General features: G+C 36.1%; 1 protein-coding gene across 2 annotated transcripts in view; it reads left to right on the forward strand.

Annotated features, from left to right (window-relative positions):
- LOC120637264 (RNA pseudouridylate synthase domain-containing protein 2-like) overlaps positions 1-21,317 on the forward strand; it is a 236,133-nt gene that overhangs the window by 129,311 nt on the left and 85,505 nt on the right. For both annotated transcript variants that reach the window (XM_039909015.1, XM_039909017.1), the window contains exon 2: positions 8,202-8,504. In XM_039909015.1, coding sequence (XP_039764949.1) covers positions 8,322-8,504 — 183 coding nt within the window. In that variant the 5' untranslated portion in view covers positions 8,202-8,321. The remainder of the gene's footprint in view (positions 1-8,201; positions 8,505-21,317) is intronic.

Genomic DNA, 21,317 nt, shown 5'->3' on the forward strand with positions numbered 1-21,317 from the left:
GCAAATCAGCAGCAATTTACACCGACGTAGATACCCGTGTTTACTTATTCGCGGTTTATCCATATCCATTATTATGCTGAAGACAAAATCGGGTTCGCTTTTGGCAATCCTCGAAGTGTAGTAGGAGAGTGCCTAAATTTCGAAGGCACAGTGCGTAACTTAGCTTTATTAAAATAGCCCTTGTTGCCTCAAACTGATTTTATTTGTCATCTTTTATTAAGGGCCGTGTTCTTACTGATGCTACTCATATTATTTGCCGTTAAATTCGAAGTTCGAAATTCATATATTCCAAGTAGGACTAGTTAAAAGCACTTTTGAAGCGTAAAGTGTTCTCCAGTTTAGGATGTTAGGTTATATTAACATACACAAGACTTGCCAATCAGCAAGTCCTAATTTTTGTTGTCATATGTACCTACTCTTTGTTTTGTATAGTTACACTTCTGATTGGAAAGTTTTTTGTATGAGTTAAACCTAACACCTTAAAATGGGTGTAGGAGGGTGTCATCGAATTCTATTTACATATTTATTAAATTCTTTATCGCACACACAAAAACAAAATACATACTAGTTTAGGTGTGCAAAGGCAGTCATATCGCTAAAGCGATCTCTCTCATTCAGATTTTGGCGAAAGTAATTCTAATAAGGAACGGGTAGGTGACCCTAATTAAAATTTTTATTCATAATTCCAAATTTAATTCAAATTTCAAAATTCATTTATTTCAGGGAGGCCTACTTCTTAAGCGCTTTTGAAACGTCAAGTATGTCTGTTTGTAGTGACTCTACCACCGGTTCGGAAAGCAGATGCTATTTTAGAAAAATATACAGCTTAGTTATTAATTCTAAGTTTTCGGGAGTTCTAGTGAGAACCTAAAGTATAACCATCGATATTACCTTCTTTTCGCGCCATACTTCACATCACTATTGCATATCAACGAGCCTGATCCAATTCCAGAATGTTGTTTTTTCACGTTAAAGCACGTGTCCATAACTCACCAGTGTTAGCTTCGTGGGCCGTCTTTAATATAAGGCGAGCGTGACCTTACATCCGACAGCGTAATTTTCTTTGTTAAATCTTGGACGGAGCTCAAGACTCCGTATTTTTATAGTTAAGATGTACCCATGAGACAATCTAATTTAACTACGGGTATAATAAATCGTTTATTTTTTGTTTTAACTAAAAGTTTACTGTTCAATGCCATCTCACCGGGTGTTCACTGTTCAAAGTACAACTCGTTTATAAAAATATACATTTTAAATTTAGATTTTTTAGATTTTTAGAGTTTATATTTCAAATGTTCACATAATCTGCTAAATTCACAGAGAACGACTGTCTTTTCAGCAATTTTACCTACATCATCATCATCATTTCAACCTATTAGGGGCCCAATACAGGGCACGATTCTCCTTCTACAATGAGAAGGGGTTAGTCTGTATTCCACCACGCTGGCCCAATGCAAATTGGTGGGCTTGACAAGCCTTTAACAACATTATGGAGAACTCTTTGGCATGTTTCCTCACGAGGTTTTTCGATATTATAATTTCTCAAAACGCACATAACTTATAAAAGATATAGTTACATGGGATTCGAACAAGGTCCCCCGATAGTGAAGCCGAATTCCTAACCACTAGGCTATCAACGCTTTAATTTACCTTAGCGTCAATCAAATATTGTTCAGGTCCAAAAACTATTCTCGGTTAGACAATCAATTTCTAGAAAAATAAATACTGACAAATTTTCTTTCATCGAACAGATGTAAGAAATTGTCGTCAGAAAAGCTTTATTAATCCAAAATGAAATTGTGAAAAATAGAACTTCAATTCCCAATAGAGCAGTCTGGGGGAGTGACCTCTGAACGCTCAATTAAGAAACCTTTGCTGAGCGGGGACTAATTTATTATAAGGGCGGGCGGGCGGTCTAAATCGGCGAACTAAAAATAAGTTTAAAAAATATTGTTTTTACCAAAAATATTATATGTATTTTAATACATCGCCAAACTTTCACTTAGCTCAAATCGAATCAAAATCAAAATACATTTTATTGTACACCAAATAAAAAGAATTATAACAAAAAAAAAACTCAAAAAAGAAAAGCTACAATAGGCGGCCTTTTCCCTTAAAAGCTCTCCCAGGCAACCTACCAAAGTACATGGAGTTAAGAAGAAAGGTTAGGGTGTACACAAAATTATACAAAATAATACTTAAATAATAAACATAAATTACAAAAATATACTTACTTCATATAAATATAATATAAATAAATCCCTATCCCTACTAATATTATGAATGTAAATGTAAGTTTGTTCGTTACGCTTTCACGCAAAAACTACTTAACCGATCCTCATGAAACTTTGTGCACATATTCTTGGAAGTGTTTGAAGTAATATAGGTATTATTTTTATTCCGACATTAAGCTTGGTTCCTTTGGGAAAGGGGATGAAAGTGTTTCAAATTATAACCGATTTAAATAATTATTTCTTTTACTATAGAGGTTATAATATGTGTTTAATTTTGCCCAAACTTTGTGTAGATCTGATGAATGTGGTTGGTGATAGAGGAAAGAACTCCTCAGCGGACAGCAGCAAGCCCTTCGCTTAAGGCTTATATACTTAAATTTTTTTAGAACTACAACTAAATTGAATACCACGTCTAAAAACAAAATCAAACGCAGACGAAGTCGCGGGCTACATACAGCTAGTATATGTATATATATATATAATATTATTTTACATTGACTACATATTGTGCCACGTGGTGACGTCAGATCAGAATACAGTTATCACCAGCCCTCCTCTATAACTGCGGGAATAACGGAGTCTGGGCAGCAGCGTCCTCTGAGTTAATACTACCATTTATTGCGATCACCAACCCGTCGTTCCAGCGTGGTGATTTTGGGCAAACCCTCCCGTTGTGATAGGCCTTTTGAGCCGTGGAATCTTATAGGCTATTGATTATATATACACCCGACAAATCGATAAAACAAAATAAGCTTTTAAACGGGTTTTTTAATTTAATTTTTCGTTGTTTTTTTTAAAGTGCATTGGCCGATTCTACGTTTAGTTTTCATTACAAGGCGAGCGTTTATTTATTAGTTACTTTTGAAATAACTTCAGAGGCAAGATTTGGTTTATTGAGCAAAGAAAAATGTTGGTTCGGAAAATGAAATACTACATCGTATTCCGAGAGTTCGTGAATAAACCGATAAATGAGTAGTTTATTTCGAAATTTCGTAGGGTTTGAAATAATTTATCTTTATTAATAAATTCAAGATTTTGACTTCATCCTTGATATCCTATAAAGTCCCAATGCTGGGCAAAGGCCTCCTCTCTCTCTCTCTCGGGTTTTAGAACATGAACCCACCACGCTGCTCTTATGCGGGTTGTTGGGTTTGAGAGACTATAACTTAACTGCTTTCTGTGACACAATTGTGGGCATCGTACTTCCTAACTCTGGGCTGATAGACTATACTGATAGATATACAGAAACCTAACCTAATATATTTTATTTTCATAAGTCAGATACGAGAAAAGATACCAGTAAATTAAAACATCAGAAGTACCTACATAATTCTGTCCTATGGCAAAATTAAATTTCCAAATACCAATCTATGTCGAACTTAACGCCGCGCGGGCAAAAGTGATGTAAATCTATTATGTTATTTTCGTCTTTCTTATAAAGAATCCCACTCTCGTTGATAATCTTGGCTTCTTATGAAAATTAACGTCCCTTTGATCACGAAGCTATGTTTTGCCGAAGCAGTCTCTTGGCTTAGATATTTCGCAAAGTAGGATGCCAGACGTGACAATGGCACTTGGTAACAAAAGCGTCACTTTTCATGAAGTCCCTATTTTGCGAAAAGAAATGGCGGCAGATAAGAAAAAGAAAACGTAGGTTTGATAAAAATTTAAAAATACTATTAACATAATTGAGATTAAAATTAATGTTAAACAGCCAAAATGAAGGCTTTAGGAATACAGACAGCAATAATTACAAAGTAATAAAATTGATGAATAATTTTATGACGGGCAAGCTGTTTTCCGCGGCTTCGTACGCCGTTTTTTGGTTTGTCATGAATCCTGCGAGAACTGTACATTTTCCCGGGATAGAAAGCAGCCTATGTGTTAATCCAAGGTAGAATCTATCTCCATTCCAAAATTCAGTCCAATTGATTCAATGGTTTTTGCGTGATAGAGTAACAAACATCCATCCATCCATCTATACAAACTTTCTCATTTATAATATTAGTAGTAGGATACTATGTCAATCACATCCTACTACTTAGAAAAACTTAGAATTCACTTAGGAATATTGTATGTTACTATTAAATAGTTTTGCGTCACCACAAGGCAGTTATATTAAATTTGATTTCACTTCTTAACTACCAGCAAAGTTTCGTTTTAATATACAAATAACTAGCTGACCCCAGCGCCATCTGTCGGGCTGATTTGTGAATCTAAACCATCCAGGGTGCCAGCCAAACGCATACCAAAAAAATTATTCAAATCGGTCCAGCCGTCTAGGAGGAGTTCAGTGACATACACACGCACACAAGAAATATATATATAAAGATAGTGTTTTTATTAGAATATTCTTTTAGCTCATGTTTTAGCAACGATTAGAAATATTGAGATTACTGTCTGCCAGCTCTCCCGGTAAACTTTATTACTGGTCATTGCAAATTTTTGATTACAAATATTATTTGGTTTTATTATTATCTTATTACCCGTTAACAAAACATGACAAAACATGTGTATATTTCATCCCTGAAAAATAAAATAAAGGAGCTTGTTAAAGCAACTGTACTATTAGACTCGTTAAGTTAGTATACATATAAAGATATAATATTTAAAAATTAAAAAAAAAAAATAAGACTTTATTTGATTTAATAACAAAGATTTAAAAAAAAAATAATAACAATGTGAACATATTGATACAGATTATTAATAATTACATCAATGATTAAAGATTTTTGGAAGGCACTTCGTGTACTACTATTTATAACACCAATTGTACCTTAATGTGTGCAAATAAATTAATTGAAAAAAGGATAGATAGATAGATAAAGTCTTTATTGCACAAATTAAAAGTGAAAACAAGAACTAACAAAAACCATAAAATACATATATATAAGATGCGCAAAGGCGGTCTTATCGCTTTAAGCGATCTCCTCCAGACAACTTACGCTTAGTTCAAAGCTCTTTTGTCTGGTAGGAGGCTTCGGCCGTGGCTAGTTACCACCCTACCGACAAAGACTCGCCGCTAAGCTTTGTAGTTTTCCGGTACGATGTCGCCTAGAAACCGATTAGGAGTATGGATTTAATATAACTTCCATACTCCATAACAGGTTAGCCCGCTACCATCTTAGACTGCATCATCACTTACCATCAGGTGAGATTGTAGTCAACGGCTAACTTATAATGGAATAAAAAAAAAGATTGTTAGAAATGTTCGAGAATACAATCGCTCGAGCATAATTGATTGCGCTTTTTTCAACGAGTCCGCCGTCTCCGTCCCTTTACACACCAGAAAGCGTGTAACTGACAATTTTCCTTGGCTTTCCGCTTCGATAAAGGCGGATTTTACGCGGAATTCCTTTGATCTGCGAGATAATGATCCACATGTTGCGATCGGGAAGTATCGCTCGACAAATACATTAGTTATGTGTGCCGAGAGAAATCAGCATTTGTGTATATCGCGTAAATCTGATACGTGGAAACGTTTCTACCTATTTTCACCAGTGTGTTATAAATAACTTGCAGCTTAGCACTTCATAGAACTACTGTATATTCGGTTAAGAGATTTAGAGTTAAGTAGAAGATATTTACGTTCTACTAAGTTATCTTTGGCACGTAGTCCTTTCGCATCGCTTTTAAATTGTTATTTTTTTTAAACTTAAAAATAACATATTATTCTTGACCAAATTTCTTACTGAATGGAACGCTGAACTCGACTAAGTAAAATGTTTTGATAGGAAAAAAAAGTTTCAATTACATTTTTCTTAGTTATTAATTTTAAAAAATCCATTTATAATAAAAATACTGTTTATGTAGACTTTGTTTTAATTTTATTTTATCACGAATTAAACAGATATTTTCTCCAAGTGCAGATAAAAGCACTTAAATAAATGAATAACAATTCATTTATCCTTAATCAGATTCCAACTCCTACAGATCATCAAAAAAAATGCGAATGGTAACGTTGCAAACTAAAATCTGTGACTCATTTGATATAATTTGACTACCGTCGCCATGCCAGCACCTTGGGACCCCAAAAACTTGTCCCGCTGGACCCAAGCGGCACATGACTGCGGTATTTGGAACCCCCTACAGCACGTAATGTTCAAATGGTTATAATAACGGCCGATTGGCGCAGTGGGTAGCGACCCTGCTTTCTGAGTCCAATTCCGTGGGTTCGATTACTACAAATGGAGAAATGTGTCTGTGATAACCAAGAATGTTTTTCAGTGTCTAGGTGTTATTTTATAAGTATTTATGTAATAATAAAATAATTAAATTATAAAAAAATAATTATCTGTATTTTATAAGTATTTATGTAATATACATAAATATTCATAAAATTATTCATCAGTCATCTTAGTTCCCATAACACAAGCTAAGCTTACTTTTGGGCTAGATGGCGATGTGTCTAGTGTCGTAGTATATTTATTATTATAATAACGAAGATAATACTCAAGTAAAATCACGTTATTAATGACAAAAATTATTCCACTACGACACGCTCATAGTTCTTCTACGTATCTCATTATAACGAAGAACACGTATTTGATTTTTCGAGTGATCCCAATTACATTTGAAACTTGTAGCATGGCAAGCGCAAACGAAGCAATCAATTATACCAGAAATATGCACACTAACGATTCGTATTGTGTCTATAATTATAGCAATCGTTGCACATAATCGTAAGACGACAAAAGTAACGTGGCGTGGCGGGCGCACTAGTTGTCAATGGTAAATTGGCGTGGAAATTATACGTTTCGGTACGTAGACAGGCGACGTCCTTGGTGTCACTTGATGATGACACGTTTCAAAATAAATGAGCGTATTAGTTAACCGTGAAGCTGTCGGAAAAATGTTCGACGGCCGGCTGTATGCATAATCTGGAAATATTCCAGTTAAAAAATGTTTATATGATAATCTATTTGTGATTCTCGTTTAGCCGGCGCGGCGTCTACGTTAAAACTTAATTTCTTTTTGCTATGTTGTATGACTGTATGAATGATGGGTTAATATTATATTAACAATGTTAAATATATTTTGTATTATTGTGATTCGGTGGCAGAGGTTATGTTTCGCACACCTAAAATTAATATCTTGATAAAATCATTGTGTTTTTGGCACAGTTGTGATCTAATAGCATTATAAATTAAATATTATTTATTATAGTATACTAACTTCGCTGCTGCCCGCGTTTATAAGGGTTCTTTTCACAAATCCCATTGGAAACGTTAATTTTCCGGGGATAAAAAGTAGTCTATGCTCCTTTCCGTCCTTTTGACTAGCTCTATGCCAAAAATCAAGTTGATTAGTTGCTAAGTTAGGACGCAAAGAAAGGACAAACACACTGTCGCATTTTTTATTTTAATAAGGAAATAAGGATTTGTCATTCAGCTGTGATATATAAGTAATATGACGACCATATCCTCAAACTGTTAGGGGCAAACATTTTTTTTAATCCTACTACCATTATAAATTGGAAAGTGTGGATGTTTGTTACTCAATAATGAACAAACGGCTGAACGGATTTGGATGAACTTTGGGGTGCATGTAGCCTTTGACATGGAAAAGAACATAGGCTCCTTTTTATTTTGACGGCCGATTGGCGCAGTTTGCAGGGACCCTGCTTTCTGAGTGCAAGGTCGTGGGCTCGATTCCCACTAATGCGTAACTGTAACTGGAAAATGTTTGTGTGATGAGCTTGAATGTTTGCAGTGTCTGGGTATACTACTTTATATGTATATTAGAATATACATATAAAGTAGATCAAAACTACAACGTTTCCTACTAGATGGCGCTAAACAGTTGCATTACGACTGATAGAAAAACATATACTAGTTTCGGCAAAGTGCTCAGGTCACGATTGCCAGGGAGTGGAGTGGAGTGGAGGGAATCCTGTGGGTTCCGAATTTTTTTATTAATCATTTTAAATTTATAAAATTATTTACAATTATTTTCCATTGTCCGCAGGTACATGTGAATGTGATTTCATACTAGGATCAAATGTGGCAGTGTCGATAGTGCAGTGGTGGTGTTGATGTGGCTGGTCGGAAGGTGATCGAGCTGGCGTGGTACGGGGGCGGGGGTGCGATGCAGGCGGGCGGCGGCTGGTTCGTGCCGTGGACTATGGGGCTGCAGAAGTTCGCGGTGGCCCTGCCCATGGGGGGTGTTGTGCCGCTAGTACCGCCAATGCTGGCGGCACTGCCGCCGGCACCGCCGCCGCTGCGGCTGATCGCACCGCCATTGGCCCACCAATCGCAGTCCGGCAGAAAGGTAAGCCAGCAATGAAATAAAGAGAAAAGCTAAAAATAGATCATTATGACACTATTGTGCGACGTATGTGTGATAATTAAATCGCACGTGGCAAACTAAGTTTTTCAATAATCGCGTAAGGCGTACCATTAAGCTGTTATGTATAAAACAAATCAAAAAGCTAATGTCTTTATAGTAGACATAAATGGAGTAAATACGTCTAATTATTCACATAATTGTGACCAATTATATAAAATAGGAGGTAATAATTATTTATTTAAAACAATGCAAAACAATGTATGCTTTGTACCCTAAGAAAATCTGCATTACACGGATGAACCGTGTCAGTTTTTGAGTCGACATGTATACTTGCAGTGTGGTACAAACATAACTTAATTGGTATTCTCATAAAACACAAGTGTAGTAAAATAAAGCACACGTATTAAATGTCTTCGATTATGAGTCTTAAAGCTATGTAATAAGGTACATGTTACAAGGTTGTACTTTTAATGAAAATACATTTATTCATGTTGAGTGTTAAAAACAGTGTTTTATTACTTTAAACGCACATAACTTAGAAACGTTAGAGGGTGCGTGCTGGGATTCGAACTCGGCCCCCTGAAAGTGAAGTCGAGCTCCTACCCACTGTGCTATCACCGCTTCTTCAGCTTTATTTTAGATACTAGATAGATAGATATATTGCTGTGAAAATCATCCTATCATTCATCATTTTATTAAAATTGAATGGCAAATCTCGTGTGAATGGCTATACGGAAATAAAGAATGAAAACAATTCCACCTCTGTCATGAAAAAAAGAATAATCTCGAGAAAGACGCCACTTGAAAAGGGTTAAAATATTACCTATGGATTAGTGTTGCCCAAATGCAAGAACAAGACGAGACTTAGCCAGTCTTGGTCTTGGTCTTGCGCCAATACACCTGGTCTTGGTCTTGGTCTTGGTCTTGCGCTCCCAGTCTTGGTCTTGGTCTTGGTCTTGCAGCAAGAGTCTTGCAAGTCTTGCAATTACCTATTAGTCTATTACTATTTATTAAAGTTTACTTTAAATCTTAGAAAAACGTATTAGAATTGGAACATTGTGAGCTTGAATTAACATAGCCATAGTAAAGATCAAGCAGATTAATAAATAACTGAAGATTTGATAAGAAATTCGAAAAATCAACTGACCTATATGTCGTTTTCCATGGAAGTAACTGTTTCTTAATAAACATTTATGATTTATAAGCTTACATTTGCTAAAACATGTAAAAAAACAAATTAATTACAATAACTTGACTGTATTTTAAAGAACAATACTTATCTGTCTAGAAAGAGATTGAACCCTCAACTTATAAGAAATTTAATAAAAGAGTTTTACGATTTATCATTTATTTGAATAAAAAATAAAATACAACACAAATCAACAGCTTTATCATTAGGTTATGATACTTTATATCAATTCTTTTGACCAAGAATTAATACAAAGTAACCATCTGGCTGACTCATCACTTAACCTATTTCTATGTTTTCTAATTACTAATGATGCTTTAGAAAATAACCTCTCAGCAGGTACTGAAGTTGCAGGTATTGAGAGAAAATCACGGGCCATTTTCGATAAAATCGGATACTCTGTCTCATGCGTCCTCCACCAATCTAAAATCACCAATCTGAAACTTATTTATTCTTTGGAACACCTGTAGGTACTCTTAAAATTCGAAATTATTTTGCATGAATAGTGTCAAATGTTATGATTTCGGCGCGGCGGCAACGATTGTTTTAGATTTCAAAAGAAGCCGCCGGCGCGTGTATCATAACCATGTACTTCCGAAAAGCGGCAAATTTCTTTGAGAAGTAAGTACAAAACCTTTGATGCCGCATTATCAAAGTGCCGATGGTTAAAACATAACTATGCATGCACTCAGTTTGATTTTAATAGATATTTTTTTATTCGCTATGTTTATGGTATTAGTCGTAATGCGCATAGGTCCAGTTTTTCATATTCTTTGATATAGTTTTTTGCGTCTCATAGAATTCCTAAGCGTACCTACCTACCTATACACCGAACTGTTACACCTAACTACTCCGTGAAATAGCGCTAAGTCCTAGCTGCAAGACGCAAGAGTCTTGCAGGCTATGTCTTGTTCTTGCTCAAGTCTTGCACGGTCAGTCTTGGTCTTGGTCTTGCTAAAAATACGCGGTCTTGTTCTTGGTCTTGGTCTTGCAAAAACGCAAGAACAAGACCAAGACTGCAAGACCAAGACTGAATTTGGGCAACACTACTATGGATGGATGTAGAAGGTTTCCTTCCTTTTTATTAAGGTTTTCGACTGGGTGCCGATCTATCTGTTGCAGTGGTGAGCGCTGCGTTCTTGCAAGTGGGAGGACTCGGGTTCGATGCCCAGCGGGGGATATTTATTCATTAGCAACAAATCACCGGCCCACTACAGGGCACGGGTCTGATGTCCGAATAAAAAGAGTTTAAGCGGTAGTCCATCAAGTCCAAGTGCGAATTGGTAGACTTCACAGGCTATCTCTGCTTCAATAGTAAGTGATATTTTAACTTAAAACGCACATAACTCCGAAAAGAAAAAGGTAGAATCGAAGTCGTTCGTCCCCCCAAAGAGAAGCCAAAGCCTTGCCCACTGGGCTTTTGGCCGTGGCTAGTTACCATCCTTCCGACACAAACGTGCCGCTAAGCGATTTAATGTTCCGGTGCGATGTCCCGTAGAAACCGATTTGGGACATGACTACCATACTCCCTAACAGATTAGCCCGCTACTATCTTAGACTGCATCATCGCTTACCACCAGGTGAGATTGCAGTCAAGGGCTAACTTGTAGTGGAATAAAAATAAAAAAATAAAAACCGCTTTAGATATTGTGACATTCATAATTAAATAAAAAAAACTCTGTGTGAACCGTGGTTTCGCGTAGGTGCTCAGCGAAATACCCACCTAAAAATCACTGTCTTCAATACTTCTAAAAATATTTTCAACATGAACAATCTAAATAGCCAGACTAAAGTCCTCTTCTAACGGGAACCACGTTGGGCAGACCGTTCAGTGGCGTACATACAGGGTATGCACAGGGTATGCAGATGACATAAAATAAAGAAAATCTCCAGTAAAAATTTAAAAAAACCTAAGAATAGACATTGTAAGAGTTATTAAAAGCCTACCCTTAAGTATTTATAACTCACAACACCGGTGACAACTGTGTACTGATCTGACGTCACTGCACTGCTAAAAAAAACAATTTAAAAAAGAATCAAACCCTTACATGCGCGTTCTATGATTTTTCCTTTCTATATTTAATCCTGCTCAGAGTTGTTACTATTACGAATGCAATTTTATTTTCCAGTCGCAATAACTATCGCAAACACCTGCTGCTTGCTACCTTTAAATGGTAAACTCTCATTATCCATATATTTTCAAGACATCGCGCACTGCAATGTTTGTTTAAGATGTCTAGTTTTTTACCGCCCTTTTAAGTGAAGTTACGACAGTGACACCTACAAGGGACAGATATTCTAGGTTTCAGTGTCTCTCAATTTAAAAATTTATTACCCACATCAGATCTTGTAGAAATAAAACTAGTAACTGGCTTCGGTATAACCTATATTTAATGAGGTTAAACCGGTTCCGTGATAGTTTCGTTCTGATTCAAAGTAATGCGAGCCTAAGCAAGTTCGCCCATCGCGAACATAATCGGTCAGTCAACCCAGTCAACGCTCACACATAGAAACCTTTCATTAACCGGTTAGTAATTTTTGTTTAATAATGCCACTTGTATGCATCGAAACCGGTCCGCGGGTCGCGGGTTCCGCGATCCGCGGCGCGAGCGTGACTTACGTGGCCGGCACTAGCATTCACGCATCGGCGGTCTCAGTGCATCTACCACAATTTCAATACATAATCTTTTATACAGTCCAATATCTCTACACAACATTTTCATGTATATACACAACATTTTGGTCCTTCGAGCTTAAGTGAAGTTTTTTTACATGGTTTAGTGGTACAATGCTTACCGCTTACTTACTTCCTACCAAATTTAAATAACGGAGGGCTTCGGTTGCGTATTTTTGCGGCTACTTCGGTTCGTGTTACGGCCTTTGTCCATCGGGTTATCGGAACCCTAGCCGCCAAAATGTATATTATTACATTAATTTCGTAATTGTTTTAGTCAAAGCTACAGTAGCTTACACTTTTCTGCGCTAGCGGATATTGTCGATGAAATCTATAAAAGTGGTTGTACTGTATACACGCCACTGTTGAGTAAGGTCACAGTGAATCAATATAAACTAATAGCCTAACAAATCTGGGTTAAAATAATTAAACCGGCCCTGACTAGTACTAGGAACACGCTAGGTCAAAGAAGCACTATACTTCAAGCATTTAGAGCGTACGGCATACACATTTACTATTCAAACGAATCAAATCAGCTCATTCATTCAACTGATCGGTTATTTGATTAGCCACACATGTGTGACGTCATAGTGGTATGTATTTTGTTTAATTCTGAAATGTTTAAAATTAAAAAAATACGACCAGTGTAGTTCTTCAATCTAGGTTGATGAATATGACATATAATCATTTTCAACTAATTATTTCCCACAACTGGAGAGTGTTTGTATGATGAACATGAATCTTTTTCAGTGTCTGGGTGTCCATCTGTATATTATAAGTATTTATGTGTATTATATTCATAAAAAAATATTCATCAGCTATCTCAGTACCCATAACACAAGCTACGCTTACTTTGGGGCTAGATGGCGATGTGTGTATTGTCGTAGTATATTTATATTATTATTATATTATATATTTATCGGTCAACTCCAGGCAACCGGTTTCCTCTCATAATGAGGAGAGCTTAGGCCATTTAACTTGCAGTGCAATATACTAGACTACATAAAATAAGTAATTCATTTAAAGGAAATTGTATACAATTTTACAATAAATTACCAGTTAATATATTGGAGATGTCTCTGAAAAAGTTCAAAGTTTGTATTAAACGTAAGCTTATAGATACGTCCTATTATAGTATTAAGGACTACGTCAACGATAGAAATGCTTGGGTGTAAATTATTGCTCTAACCAGGTTGCTTCTTTAATAGTTTTTAAAGGACAATGTGAGATGGTGATAACAAAAAAAAACAACCGGCTTAGTTTGTTGTGGGCTTCTTCTTAGACCAGGGCGCGTTTGGAACCCTCGTAGCTTTAGTTTTAAGTTGACGAATTTATTTATCGCCATCAACCCACTCCTATGTCATATTTTACATGTAATGTACGCATCAAAAGTGCCATCTATTTGCCTATTTGAATAAAGAAATATTTGACTTTGACTTTGACTTTGACATAGTCGACCACGCTGGTTAAGTGCGGGCTGTAAGACTTCACTCACCTTTGAGAGCGTTATGAAGAACTGTTTGGCATGCAGGCGAAGTTAATCACCAATCCGCACTTGGGCAGCGTGGTGGATCGCAGCCTAAGCACTTCTCATTCGGAGACAATGCCCCATAGTGGGCCGCCAATGGGTTTTAAAATGACAGAGCAGGGTAGCTTGTACCACATTCATCATCATCATATCAACCCATTATCGGTCCACTACAGAACACGAGTCTCCTCCCACATTGAGAAGGTTTTAAGGCCGTGGTGGAACCACGTGGGCCGTGCCCAGTGCTGTTTGGTGGACTTCACACACCTTTGAGAACATTATGGAGAACTCTCAGGTATGCAGGTTACCTCACGATGTTTTCCTTCATCGTTGAAGCAAGTGATATTTTAATTACTTAAAACGTAATCGCACTTAGCGAAAAGATAGATGTGCGTGCTGGGATTCGAACTCGCCCACACTAAAGTGAAGTCGAAGTCTTACCCTACCTACTGTGCTATGAGCGCTCCTATCGAACGAAGTGTGTCGAATGAACGATCTAAAACCACTATCTGACCGCTCTCGGACCCCAAAGCGACTTCGTCTGAGACTATTAATGGGACGCTCTATATATTCCAACCTACTATTAACATATTAGCAAATCAAACTGAATTAAACTAATCGGCCATAATCTAATCAGCGAATACGTACATTTAATCCATAATTTGATTAGTGTCTACATGTAGGGCGTTGTTAGAGACAGTAAAGGTCCCCAGCCGAGACCCTTGTCGAGCGACTCCCTTGTACCTCTCAAAGGCATTTAAATATTCGATGCGCAACATGTCTCGTAAGTCTCGTTATCTATTTGACAAATGAACTTGGCTGTGTTATACACGGGCTACCATGTTTGACGGCCGTTTGGCACAGTGGGCAGTAGCCCTGCTTACTGAGCCCAAGGTTAAGAGGGTTCGATTCTCACAACTTTATTATTATTATATTAATGTTTGTATGATAAACGTCAATGTTTTTAGTGCCTTTTGGTGTTTATATATATAATATCCCTATCCCTACTAATATTATAAATGTCAATGTAAGTTTGCTTGTTAAGCTTTCACGCAGAGTTCTTAGAAGTGTTAGAAGTAATATAGGATACTTTTTATCCCGACCTTGAGCTCGGTTCCTTTGGGAGAGGGAATGAGTGTTTGACGATTTTACACCATAACTCCGAAAAATTATAACCGATTTAAATAATTATTTTTGTACTATAGAGGTTATAATATGTGTTTAATTTTACGCAAACTTAGGTTGCAGATATAGGACAGAACTCCTCAGCGGACACTAGTAAACCCCTCATTTAAGGCTTAGCGATACTGAATACTTGATTTTTTTTTTACATCTACAACTAAATTTAATGCCACATCAAAAAACAAAATCAAACGCAGACGAAGTCGCGGGCATCAGCTAGTATTTTATAAATATTTATGTATTCAATTCACAAAATATTAATCAGCTATTTTAGTACCCATTACGCAAGCTATCGTCTCAAGACATTAATAAATATATTTATGTATTGGGGCAAATTTTCTTACAATATCCAATTAATTAGTCAAGGTTATATATAATTATTTTTCTCATACCAACCATAGATTTAGATGTCATATCTATGTCAATGATTTTTTCTCCTCAAAGTTAGCCCTAGATTGCAATTTAATGTGGTTGTAAGTTATGATGCAGTCTAGGATGGCTGCGGCTAACCTGTTACGGATATGCCATTTAATAAAACCGATACCGGCTCTATGAGGTACCTCATCGTTTCTACGCGGCATCACTTCCAAACGCTAAATCGCTTGGCGGCACCGCTTTAAAATTGTGCCCGCCGGGAATTGAACCAGACCTCCCACTTAGAAGGCCCCAGCATTCACCACTGCACCAGGGAGGTCTTCGAATGCAGCAGGCGATTGTTGCCCTTTGGTTCCGTCAATCAATTCTTAATCCGTTGAATTATTTTTTCGCCTAGTGGTTATTTAACTCGTGGTTAGAACAGTAATTTTTGAAACATACACACTGTCCATGTTATTCGGATGTCACTCTATATTTGAGTGAAATATATTTTCATACACAATTACAGCTCTATAATAATTCATTGATTCATACAAAACTTTAAGTCGTTCAGCCAGTATTAGCTTGGAAAAAGTAAACATGAATCTTGACAAAGCACAAGCAGATACCCCTTGTTTCTTTATTAAGACTGTGACAATAAAAAACTATCACGCCGTTATGCGATGACAAGTTTATTTTTTGAATTATTACACTCCTCGCGTAGGTGAAATGTGGCTCTTGTAAAACTTGCTTTAGATTCATAGAAACACTTTCGATACAATAGATAATAAATATTATATGCCAGACAAATTAAACGCTGCGTTATTTGTTGCGGGATTTTATCTTGACATCGGACTTATTTATTAGGTAGCCATTCATTATCACATCATATTCATTAAGAAATAGAGCGATTATGACTTACGATTGCAACTATGAATATTTCTCAAATATGCATGCTTAAAGAAACGAAGGCCAAAATCGTTTTCCTGAAAATTGAGTTATTTATTACGAATGCAGCGTGATAGCCTAGTGGCTAGGGCTTCGGCTGCACTTTCGGTGGGCCGAGTTCGAATCGTGAGGAAACCTGCATGCCTGAGAGCTCTTCATATTGATCTCGAAGGCGTGTGGAGTCCACCAATCCGCACTAGGCCAGCGTGGTGGATTACGGCCTTAGCCCTTCTCATCGTGGAAGGAGAACCGTGCCCTGTAATGGGTTGATAGGATGATGTGACAAACTTATATGGAAAAAAGTTATAGTAAGAAGTATAACTTTTTTTCAAACTAGGGTAGGCTAATACACACTAGTGATAGAAATAAGGAGCAATGCCTAGTTTATTAAAAACTGGAAATAGGCAATATTAGGCACTTTATTTCAGCAAAAGAAACCGCTAATAAATATCAGAAGTCCTATATTTAATTTAGGACTTCTGATATTTATTACTAAAAGAATAATCTTGAAAGTCTACAACAAACCAAATGGGAATACATACACAGCTAATGACATCTTTAACGGCTAATTTATTGCTTAATAAATATGTTAGCGTCTATTGTAAAAACGTCGGACCCGCCCGTTTGTTTTATTGAATTCATTGATATAGAATACCGAAGATACTCAGTAAGAATAGTACTCTCACCTATTAAGTGTCACAATTCGTATACACAAGAGCTTTTTAAAAATATTATGTGACTTCAATTTATATCGTTAGTGTTTTTTTTTAAATGGAATACGACTATTTATTATTCAATGTGCACTAAAAGCTGCTTTAGTATCGAACTCATTATATTTGTTAATTAACCCATAGCACGGTATAGGTACCCACATTACATCTCACGCGATGATTATGTATGTTAAAAAATAGATCTTTTCCTAAATTTCGGATCTGTTCTCAGAGTTCTTCGAGCAAGCGTTTACTTATTCTATTGGATAGAAGCAGGCGTTACTTTGTGCAATTCCATAATGTATTTTGAAAATTAAACTTAATTTTCAAAATACACTCGAAATGGAAAATTATACTTAATTTTCAATATCGACTCGGCGAAAAGCAGGATAATATGTATGGTGTTTTCATAATATATATCTTCAGGAGATGAATAATTTAAATTTATTCATTTCAAATGCAACATCTCTTGAGGATGCTCCGGTGTCGGAGCGAAACGTGCGTAGAGAGTACATTGCCAAAGATCTGTTTGGTGTGGAGTACAAACGTTGAAGAAATTATAAATTACACCATACAGATTCGCGTGCTTTTCGCGAAGTATAGCAAATTAAGCTTAATGTTCATTAATTTACTTACTCTCTCCTGTTTGTTTCTTTTGATTTGATAATATAGTTAGTTAGTTAGTTAAGCCTTAACTGGAAACATTTTTCAATCATAATCTGCTACTACGCGGAATGATACTAAACTCGCTAAAAATTCGACCTTATAAAAACTTTTTTACTCGAATAAATTAGTAGGCCTAAAAGTAGCATTATCGATTTCATAACGTGCCCTGTGGAAAAGGATAGCAATAAAGCTAGGCTTGTCACATAAGTGAAGTTGATTGATTTAAGTGTATACACCATAAAATTATATAAATTAATATCTTGGAATTTGTATATCAACGATTGAAATGCTATCTTTTTGTCTACAGCCGTGCGTTGTTGGTGGGCACGTGGTTTAAAATTAATCCGTCTAAAATTAACATGTTCCTTAATCAATGTCTGCTCTCCGTCCCACTTTAATACTAGTATTTAAGTTATAAATCACTTTGTAATTGCCGAGATGCTGCGTTTAAGATCATTTGCTAATAGGCTGGGAGGCGGCGGTCAAGTAATCTATGTGACAATTACATTTAATTACATCATAAATTTTTTTATTCCACTAAAAATTAGTTAGATTAGTGTTGAACCAGTATAAGATGGTAGCGGGCTAACTTCGTAGGGATATTTAAAGCAGTTATATTAAACCAATACCTCTCATCGGTTTCTAAGTGCCATTGTATCTCTTAGAGGAACGTCTCTGCTATAGTATGGTAACTACTCTACTATAATCTTCGACTTTTCTCTTTGAAATTTTGCAATGATTTCCACATTCCACATGCGCCGCATGCGCCAAGCAATATTTTACTCTAAACATTATTTCCACGCGAAAAAGAAGCAAATATAAAGAAACTCATAACGCGATAATGTCAATTACCTAAATTGCTAAACCGCATTTTAAGCAGCATTTTGGGTCTCAGGCCCGTAAAAATAAACCAACATTGAGTTAAAAACAAGTCCTTAAGTTCGATCTTACACATAGATTTAATGATTACAGTTTATTAATACAGACACAAGCTAGCTAGCAGATTTATGATGACGATAAACTAGAACTCATTATCAACTTCAGGCACAGGTTCCGTCAGGCAAAGGATCTGTAGATATAGGATGGAGGAGTTGAGAGCTCAAGGCCTCCACGCTGCTCCAGTTGGTAGGTACGATTAAACGTTTAATCCTACCAACCGGTGATGATAATGGTGATAATGACCGGAATTGGCAACTTTTCTTGGAGGCAAGAGGACCAATCTCTTTACCGTTTCTTTGCCTGATTTGAGAAGCGAACTCAGTCTCATGATATGAAGTTACACATTATAACCACTAGACAGTCTAACTGCTTTTTACTATTTGTATATTCTTTGCTTAAAAGAAAACAGTCATACTTTTCTTTAGTTACAGTGAATTTAAATTGGTTCACCCGCTTGATTCGTCTTCAAGAAAGAAACGGTATTTTAACATCTTGCTATGCTCTGTGCCAATAAAGAAATTGGTTCAAGGTTCGCGTTGGTTCTATTTTTTGTTTTACTTCTCTGTGAATAGGGAATGAAGACAATTTTTGTATTATATTGTTAATTTGACTAAGGCTAAGTTTAAGGTTAAATTTGAAATGTGACAAGTGATAAAAAATTTAAAAATTATATACTGTTTTAGAACATTATTTTTACGTAATGATTTAAAAATCAAATCTAAAATAGTTTAGATGAAATGCTTGAAATGTTTTGTTTAGTGATGGAAATCATGATGGAAGTGTGATAGGATAGTGATGGATTAAAGTCGAATGAAAGTTTTTTTAGGTTTTTAAAACATCCTCATAAAATAAGGTGATAATATTTATCAATTGGACAATAATTAAATTAGTAATGTACTCATTATTATGAGAGAAGTACGAAGATTTTTAAACAATATTTCTGTTACAAATAACTTTTTTTATTATGTATGTAACAGGCTCAAGTTTTTCGACAGTCTCCTAGCCTATAACTTGCCCGCAAATTAGTGCTACGGGCGTTTTATTGCCGAATACTTGCTTAAACTGGACATACCCTTTATGTATGGAGGTATTTTAGAATGTTAACGATGTAAACATAAAGAATGAAATGCAATAAAATGAACGATTTTCAATGAACGGAAAGATCTTTTGTGGAAGCCCTTTAAAATGAAGCTTGGTTTAAAAATAGTCTGTTACAATAAACATCAACTTTTAAAGCGAATTGAAGCTCTCAAAATAGCTAGAACCCAACATTTACCATGAAGTTGTTGGAAATTAATATCTGAAATGAATAAAGAAGGGTATTACATAACAGATACTATAACCTGAACACTTATTTTTTTTTACACTAAGCTCACATAAGATCGATTAATGCAAAGCATATAAATTCGATAGGGTACTTTAATTGCAAAATTTCGCAGGTCGCCACCGATTAGCAACTGTCAGAAGGGTTACGGAATAGTTTTTACTGTCTGCGAGACTTAATATAGCCAAAAAGTAAGCATTTTTCTGCTGTCTTTGTGTTCCAATCCATTGCGTAACAGATAATATAACCTGAACGATAATTTGTATTACAGTAAGCTTACATGAGATCGATTTATACAAAGCAGTAAATTCGATAGGGTCAGTTTTACATACATCGCAAAATTTTACAGGTCGCCACCGATTAGCAACTGTCAGAAGGGTTACGGAATAGTTTTTACCGTCTGCGAGACTTAAAATATAGCCAAAAAGTAAGCATTTTTCTGCTGTCTTTGTGTTCCAATCCATTGCGTAACAGATAATATAACCTGAACGATAATTTTAATTACAGTAAGCTTACATGAGATCGATTCATACAAAGCAGTAAATTCGATAGGGTCAGTTTTACATTCATCGCAAAATTTTAACTCGTCGCCACCGATTAGCAACTGTCAGAAGTACTACGGAATAGTTTTTTCCGTCTACGAGACTTTGTTCAGTCAAAAAGTATACATTTTCTCTTCCGTCTTTCTGTTCGAATCTTTTGTAGATTTATAGAATTTGTGTAAATTCACATTGTATTTTACTTTGACAATATAATTGATAGCTAATTGTTATCACTGTTTGATCCGGAGCCATTAATTGGCCAATTTCATTGTAATAATTGGTTGCTCACTTCGGTATTTCATCCGTGAATCGGAATAGGCAATAAATAAGGAAATTCTTCGTCTGTTCCATTCGTAAGATAGAGACATAAATACCATGTAAAAGTACTTTTTTGCGGCGTCGCTTCGCCGCGTTCGGGTAAATAATAGCAAACAGTGACTGTTCTTTTTTCGAAATATGGTGTTCTAGCGACACGATGTCCTAAGCCTCAAATGCCATTATGCCATCATGTACATCCTTCCCTTTTTTCCTTTAAAAAAAACACTTTTGCAAATAATCATCGTCATCATCACATCAACGCTTTACCGGCCCACTACAGAGCACGGGTCTCCTCCCACAATTAGAAGGGGTTAAAGCCGTAGTCCACCTCACTGAACCAGCGGATTGGTGGACTCCACACACCTTTGAGAACATTATGTGGAACTCTCAGGCATGCAAGTTTCCTCACAATGTTTTCCTT

This window comes from Pararge aegeria, chromosome 3, assembly GCF_905163445.1.
Source record: "Pararge aegeria chromosome 3, ilParAegt1.1, whole genome shotgun sequence".
In the NCBI taxonomy this organism is placed as follows: Eukaryota; Metazoa; Arthropoda; class Insecta; order Lepidoptera; family Nymphalidae; genus Pararge; species Pararge aegeria.